The sequence below is a fragment of the Medicago truncatula genome, chromosome 5, assembly GCF_003473485.1.
Source record: "Medicago truncatula cultivar Jemalong A17 chromosome 5, MtrunA17r5.0-ANR, whole genome shotgun sequence".
In the NCBI taxonomy this organism is placed as follows: Eukaryota; Viridiplantae; Streptophyta; class Magnoliopsida; order Fabales; family Fabaceae; genus Medicago; species Medicago truncatula.
The window spans coordinates 28195450-28204455 of NC_053046.1; the positions used below are offsets into that span (position 1 = coordinate 28195450).

At 32.1% G+C, this 9006-nt stretch overlaps 1 protein-coding gene across 1 annotated transcript; it reads left to right on the plus strand.

Annotated features, from left to right (window-relative positions):
• Positions 1–284: 284 nt before the first annotated feature.
• Positions 285–825, plus strand: LOC112421835 (uncharacterized). The gene is made up of 3 exons (XM_024783780.2): positions 285–349; positions 495–573; positions 657–825. Exons 1-3 carry the CDS (start codon positions 285–287, stop codon positions 783–785), a joined length of 273 nt encoding a protein of 90 aa, XP_024639548.1. The 3' UTR covers positions 786–825.
• The last annotated feature ends 8181 nt before the right edge of the window (positions 826–9006 follow it).

The window sequence follows — 9006 nt, forward strand, 5'->3', positions numbered from 1 at the left end:
ATTTGTTGAACTCACAATTGCACTGCATACCACCAAGGTATCTTTTTTCTTCTTCGATGGGATCAACCACTTTGAGTGATGCTAATTTTATGTTTTCCAATATTTCATCAATAGTGATATAGTTTGGAAGTCTTGTGATGTCGACGTCCTCCTCATCAGTGAGAGGTTGTTGAGGTTCAATGGCAGGTGAACTGGATTTGGGAGAGGCTTCATCAACCGAAACGTTCTCTAAAGGTTTAGGTTTGGTGCTAAACTTCAAAGGTTGAGGTTTGCAGCTACCTGAAATGGATTTCCCTCTCTCAGAGCTTGAAAACAGTTTGCTTATGCTTTCAACCTTAGATTTCCCAGCACCTGCTCCAATCAAAAAAATACATATATAAATATATATATATATATATATATATATATATATATATATATATATATATTATCAGAAAAAAGCGAATTGATCAAAGAAACATTTATTTATTATTTCTAAATCAAATGAAAACAATACCTTTACTACGGACTCGCAGTGCCATTTCTTTTTTGGCGTTATCGGAGGGTTTTCCCCCAACCCTAGCTTTTCTTTCTGTTAAAAAAAAAAAAAAATCAGAATAGAATTAGGTTAGGGCTTCAAATAATCCAAACAAACCAGAGTAGAAGAATAGCGAAAGTTACCTGGTAATTTTTTGGAAGGTTCAGCAAGAGATAGTCGAGATCGAGACTGCCGATTGGTATCAGCGGCGTTGGTGCGTGTAGATGGAGCGTTAGATGTCTTTCTCTTCTTTCTTTTAGATCCATGACACACGGATACATCAGAAGGGAGTGATGATGAATCGATAGGAGGAGGAGGAGAAGAGGAAAAGTTGCGTCCTTGACTTTTGGAAGAAGGTGCCATCGAGAGATGATTGTCGAGATGGAGATTTTCACGCGTAGTAGTAGATCTATGGTCTCGTCTTTTCTTTCCTTTTATATATCTAAATCCAATTCTTGGGTTGTTTAGTGTTTACGGATGGAGTGGTAAATCCCTTGGGCCGGATAGCCTCTTTTCAATTGCAACAAGTATGTTTTATGTTTTCATGATTAAATAGCTCAGTTGTGAAAGCACCTTAGTTAATCTCTGATCTCATGTTCTCTACATTGTGTCATGTGTTAAAATTGTGTTTAGAAGTTTCTTGTGAGCCAAGTCTTGTTTAAAATTGTTTTTTTTTAGTCTTTTGATACGATTCAAATTGTGTTTAGAAGAATTTTACAAGTCATTTTAGTTAAAGACCTCCAACTTCTTTACTCAAGTCTTTGATATGATTCAAACTTGATGTCAATCGTATTAATCATACCCTCATGTTTCTTTCTGGTTGCTTTATGATATATGATATGATTCAAATGTTAAGGATATTTTAGTCATTCACTAAGGGGTATTTTAGTCATTTATTGAGCAAGGATATTTTAGTAACCTTAGAATTGAGAGTATTTAAGTATTTTGAGGTGAATAGTTATTTTTACTAAGTTAGAGGTAACTAGTGGTAGTTATTTAAGAACGGTAATAATTAGACATTTTACCAAGTTAAGTGAGCATAAACATTTTTAATTAGATGGTGAGTGTGTTAGGCCCAATGTGAAGGGATTTAACCTAGCCCAATTAAGAGGTGACTATATAAACTTAACATGAGTAGAAATTAGGTTAAGACCATTCATTATTTTCATTTCACAACTAGAGAGGTATAGAGAGAAAGTAGAGAGAAGAAAAGAAGAATAGAGAAAGAAGAGGAAAGAGCTTGAAGAAGGAGAAAAGCTTGAGCTAGAGTGGAGATTGAAGCCTAATCTAGGAGAATTGAAGTTAGAGGTAAGGGGGGGATAGATCATTTCCATCCAATAAGCTAGAATTCTCATTTGTCACTTTTTGGTCATAATCACTTTTGTATGAATTATGATTTTGATGATTTTAAATGTTGATTTTAGTGCTCATGTTCATGTGGTAAATTTGGGTATGTGAAATTTGTCATAAACTTTTTGTTTGTGCTTAAACTTCATGGTGATTATGTGCTAAAATGATTATTGTGAAGTTCCGACTTAAATTGATGAAAAATGATGTTGTTGTTGTTGATTGTTGGTGAAATCATGATTATGTGATATGAATGTTGTAAAGGTGAGAAAAACACAAGAAGTGGGGTTGCATTGTGTAACACCCCGTTTTCCCAACTTGAAATTTTTTACATAATAATCAGAGTATTCGACTTAAACAGGATGTCACACTTCTTTAAAAGATAAATAGAGTAGAATTACTATTTATTCAAAACATCTCATGTCATCAATTCAAATCTCATTGCAGCGGAAAACATTAATTAAACAACGTAATGGCACAACAGCATCAACATAAACAACTTATTAAAATTTCATTCTAGGTGGTTTATCAACATAATTCATAATAATACGTAACAAATGGAAAACAACACAAATATCCCCATCCCGTTACGTATCAGAGCGATCCTAAGACGACGCGTGAGAGTCAACTCACATCAACAACATCCTGGCTACCTGCAAGTTACCCATGCAAAGGCAACAGTTTCCAAGCAGAAGGGGTGAGATTTCACATTCAATAATAATAAACGTATAATTCTTCAAGAGAATTTATCGACACATATCAACATCTTTTCATCATTAGTAAAACTAATAAACAATAACTTAAGCAAGAGAATTTATCAACACAGAACAACAGCAAATCAGTCATCAACAAGGCTTCTCATAAACAACACAAACAACAACAATAAATAATATTGATATTTCACATAGTTCCAACTATAAATCATCAATCAACTTCAAATCATCATCAACAATGCTTCACATAAACAAAATAAACAACAACAATAAGTAATATTGATACTTCACATAGTTTCAATTATAAATCATCAATCAACTTCAAATCATCATCAACGATGCTTCACATAAACAACATAAACAACAACAATAAGTAATATTGATATTTCACATAGTTCCAACTATAAATCATCAATCAACTTCAAATCATCATCAACAATGCTTCACATAAACAACGTAAACAACTACAATAAATAATATTAATACTTCACATAACTTCTCATTAACAACTAATTAGTAATCGACAACTTGACAACAACGACAATGTGACAACATCGACATCAATTCGACAATGCAACAACAACAACTTAGATCATCTTGAAAAATGCAACTACAACTTCTTAATCATGCATGTGCTACCAACCAGGGCATCAAGCCCCAACGTATAGAGCATAAATATGCTCACAGGGCATCAAGCCCTCAATTTACAGAGCATCAAGCCCTCAACGTAATATGTATAAATATACATTCCAGAGCATCAAGCCCTCAACTTTAATGAGCATCATATAACATCATATTTATCAACATATACATTCATAGAATAATTCATTAACAACATCATCATATACATTCATACAATAATTCATCAATTAAAGATATTCACGTCAGACCAAGATAGATTCATCACAACATAGGTTAAATACTCTTAAACACCTTAATTGAACTCATAGTACACAAGCTTTGAAGTTTGGAGACAATCCATAAGTTTTGATTTGACTTAGAAATAGTTATGCGGAATTTTCATAAAATTTCACTAAGACCTCCTTGGAGTATTTTCATCATAACTCAAAAACCAAAAATCATTTTCACGTCAAACCAAAGCCACTGGAAAGCTAACACAATTATCTACAACTTTCATGTTTACACCAAAGGTCAATTCAAAACAGAAACGTGTGAAAAAGACGCAAGAACATGAAACAGAGCATGCTGTCAGAGAGCAACTCGGGAAAAACCCATTTTTCACCCCAAAATCCCAATTTTAACTTCCCTTTACCCAAATTTGATCTCAAAGTTTGTCTAAACATTTATATACATCAAAAGAGACTCAAAACCATATAAAACTTGACCCAAAACATTATTTTAGAAAATCATCAAAAAACAACATCATACTTCACCAATTTTGAGCAAAAACACAAGTATACACATATACATAACTTGAGCATATAAATTTATCATCAACAACTTAATTAACATCAAATTCACATACCCCAAACATTGCATCAAAACATAAGCACAAATTTCGCCAATTAAATCCACAATAATCACTTTATACAAATAGGCACTTATGGGTAGAAGTAGAAAAAGAGATTATACAAAAGATTATGAATGAAATCTAACCCTAATTTCTATAACATCAAAACTAATAACATCTACAAGGTTAAACTCTTTTTTAGAATTATACAACCCATTATTAGAGAAAGCTAGTCCCTGTAACGCCCACTTTCGTTTAATTAATTATTTAATCGAGTTTAGACGATTATATTATATTTATATAATATATGTGTGAATTTTGTTGATTTACGATGATTTAGATGATTTGGATGATTTTGATGTGTTTTGATGAGATTATGAGACTTATTTTATTGTTAAATAAAATAAGATTTGAAAATAAAATAAAATATTTAGTTGAGGGCTGTTTTGAGATTTTAGAGAGTTTTGGGGGAGAAAGTGAGATAGGATAAGAAATAGGAAAGAGATATAAAAAAAGAAAGACCTAGGTTTAGAAAACATTTTTGTACGTACGACTGATTTGGAAAAAAGAAGAAAAACCAAGAGAAGAGCAAGAGAGACCTAGGAGGGTTGCGATTTCTTCACTTTAAGGTAAGAGTGAGACTAATAATTCAGTAATGTTAATTCTTATGATTCTGATGATTAATTGACAAAGTTAGGATTGAATTAGAAAAGTTTTGTAATTAGGTCAAATCCCTAAAATTGATGATTAAACGATAAAAATTGATTAGATTGATGTAGAAACCGTCCTATAACCTTAGAATATGTTTAGGACGAATTCTGGAATCAAAATTAGGATTTAAACCATGAGTTTAGATGAATTTTTGAAGAAAACTGCATTCTGCCCGAGCCAACATTCATCGCTCGCCCTGGCGAACGATGATCCTCGCCTCGCGAGTGATGAAGTTCATCGCTCGCCACGCGAGCCAATACCCCTCGCCTCGCGAGTTACATGTTGTAGCTCGCCACAGCGAGCAACCTTACTCGCCATAGCGAGCATGACCAGAGAGCATGTCGAATTCTGAGTTTTTGACTTTTGAGTTGAACCTTAGATGCTTTTGAGTACCTTTAGATGTTTACTAAAGATTAGAGGACGATTTAGAACAAGATTGAACTTGGAACAACCTTAGTTGGAAATCTGGTAAGTACTCGCCATGGCGAGCAGATGCTCTCGCCTCGCGAGCACTTCTAGAACTGAGTGCATTTGAGAAGTTTGAGATCTGAGTTGCTTGGATTGATTGGGAATGGAACTTTAGGTAATAGTGAGACCTATTTAAGATGTTAACTAGGAACTGTGAAACTTTTATGAAATGCTAAGTGATTATATTGTGATTTATTGATTGATTGCATTACTTGAATTATTATTGAATGATCAAGAAGTTGTTGAAAATTAATTGATATTAAGCTGTTGATGTGATCTGATTATGCTGCTATTGTTATTTAACTAAGTTGCATGAGTCTGAATAAGATAATTAAGATGATGATGAACTCCAAATTATTGGATGTATAAGAGATTTGATGATTAAGATGTTTAGAAGATAGAGTCCATGCATTAGCATACATTGAGCTTTGTCCTCACCACGATTTGAGCTTTGTCCTCACCACGATTGGAGCTTTGTCCTCCCCACGATGCTTAAAGTATATTAATACTATGATGATGGGGGCTCATGCCCTGTATTGGTACCACATGCATATAAGAGGTCTAAGTTGCATTGTCGCATTTGTCGAGTCTAAAGATGTTATATTATTGATGATGATTGAATGATGTGATTACTTGATAATTGTTTATTAAAGATGCAATGATGTTTAAGACTGTTTATGGTGTTAATTATGATTTCGAATTATATTGATTAATATTATTGTGTTATGAAATCTCACCCCTTCTGCTTGAAAATGTTGCTCTTCGTATGAGTAACTTGCAGGTGATCGTGCTTAGTGTGCAGTTTGCTGTCGTGAGTGACCTTGCCTCACTGAGTCGTCTAGGTCGCTCTGATACGTAACGGGATGGGGTTTTATGATATGCATGCTTCATTCTTTTACGTGATTATTTATGAGATATTTTAATTAGGCCTGCGTGCCAAGACTTTATTTATGATTTGAATTTAATTCCGCTGCAGTTTTGTCGATGAAGGATAAATTATTATTTATCTATGTTTTGAAGGTTTTAAGAATGTGATATCCCGTTAATTGTTGTTTACTCTGATAAATGTTTAGAAATTTTTATATTGGGAAAACGGGGTGTTACAGTCCCACCCTTACCTTAGATTAGATGATCGGACTCTACAAGATTAATCATCTTCTCACAAGATTCTTCTCTTCTCTGACTTCTCACTTTCTCCCTCTTTCTCCCAAAAGCAGTTTCTACGTATTCTAATTCTCTATTCCTAAGCTCTCTTTTTATAAACCTAACATATTCTCCCTTATTCCAAATCTTCCCCTCACATCTCAATATTCTATTTTAATATATATATATATATATATATATATATATATATATAATATTTCTATAACAAATAACAAATATATATCTACCCCAAATAACAAATATATTTCTACACCAGATAACATATATATTTCTACACCAAATAACAAATATATTTCTACACCAGATAACATATATATATAAATATTTCTACACCAAATAACAAATATATTTCTACACCACATAACATATATATTTCCACACCAAATAACATATATATTATACTAATAAATACCAATATATATCATAACAAAATATCACTCATCAAAATAAATCGACTAAATTATAAAAAGACATCTAAACTCAATAAAATAAATAAATAATAAAATATGGCGTTACAACTCTACCTTAAAAGAATTTCGTCCTCGAAATTCAAAACATAAGAGAAGATGAATTTAATTATTGCTTAAATATCTTAAACTATGTATAACAAAATAGAAACTTCAAACAATACACAAAAACTACATTAAAGTTAGTCAGTTAAACATGATCACATAATAAAACATAAATATTAATTAGAAAAACACAACGACAATATTCAACTGTCACACGACACAAACGACTCAATTACTTGGCCAGACGGACCGACCAGCTCTGATACCAATTTTAACATCCCATTTTCCCAACTTGAAATTTTTTACATAATAATCAGAGTATTCGACTTAAACAGGATGTCACACTTTTTTAAAAGATAAATAGAGTAGAATTACTATTTATTCAAAACATCTCATGTCATCAATTCAAATCTCATTGCAGCGGAAAACATTAATTAAACAACGTAATGGCACAACAGCCTCAACATAAACAACTTATTAAAATTCCATTCTAGGTGGTTCATCAACATAATTCATAATAATACGTATCAGATGGAAAACAACACAAATATCCCCATCCCGTTACATATCAGAGCGATCCTAAGACAACGCGTGAGAGAGTCAACTCACATCAACAACTAATCCTGGCTACCTGCAAGTTACCCATGCAAAGGCAACAGTTTCCAAGCAGAAGGGGTGATATTTTACATTCAATAATAATAAACGTATAATTCTTCAAGAGAATTTAACGACACATATCAACATCTTTTCATCATTAGTAAAACTAATAAATAATAACTTAAGCAAGAGAATTTATCAACACAGAACAACAACAAATCAGTCATCAACAAGGCTTCTCATAAACAACACAAACAACAACAATAAATAATATTGATACTTCACATAGTTCCAACTATAAATCATCAATCAACTTCAAATCATCATCAACAATGCTTCACATAAACTATGTGTACTATTGTTTTAGGGAAACTTTTACGGTACACTCATAAATTAAGATGTATCGGTAGTCTTGCTTTTTAAATCTATAAATTAACGATCAATTTTATGAAATAAATAGTTATTTGTCGTCATTTATATTTAAGAAAATATCATTTCATAAGAAAAACACACCATTCATTATTTATAAGAATCATAGTAATATAAACACATCATTCATAGTTTTTATTTTTATTACATTAACATGTGTAAATTATAAACAATATTTTTTATTACATTAACGTCAACAATATAATTTTATTGTAAAAAAGTTATAAATGGTGAAGTACATGATTTTTTTCAAAAAACAATATAACATTATTATAAAAAATTATTTAATAGTATAATTTGAATAATAAAAAGTAAGTTCAAAATCTCTTATTCCTATTATATATAACTATTGTCAATGTATATGTCTTAACACATTTATATTCCGCTTAAACCTATGCTTATTTTAGAATATAATGATATAATAGTATTTTTGTAAATAATGTATCACATTTACAACAGACAAGATCGAATTATCTAACCTGAGAGCCATGACCAGTACCAACATGTTGTTTCCCTCTCTTATCAACCTTATTAGAATCTTGAGCAGCAAGTTTAACAAATTCTTTAAGGAGTGTTACGTGGATAGAAATGCTACAATCATCAAGACCCATGACAAGCATTCCTATAACTTTCCCTTGAGTGTTGAACACTGGCCCTCCAGAGCAACCACCTTCACACACGAAATTGGCACACTGTATAATAGGAATGAGAGGGTGAAGTTCCTTTAAAAATTTAGAATCTAATTCACTAGCTTCTCTCAAATAAGCCTGATTAATTACGTGCCCTATTATTCGATAACATGGTGTTGTCTTCAAGATAGTAGAAACATAAGTCCCACAAGTCTCATTATAGCTAAAAGGTTGAAAAGTGTTCACACATGGGTATGCAGCACGTCCAACACAGACCATGCTAAGCCTTCTGAATGACCCATGTGTAACAACGTCTGACAATTTGATATCGAACCATCATCAGCAAATTCAACACAAACGTGAGGAGGCTTGACATCTTTGACAACTAATAAAGTCATGTCCCAATTGAACTTAATGGACAATATCTTGGCTTCCAATCAAAGTTTTT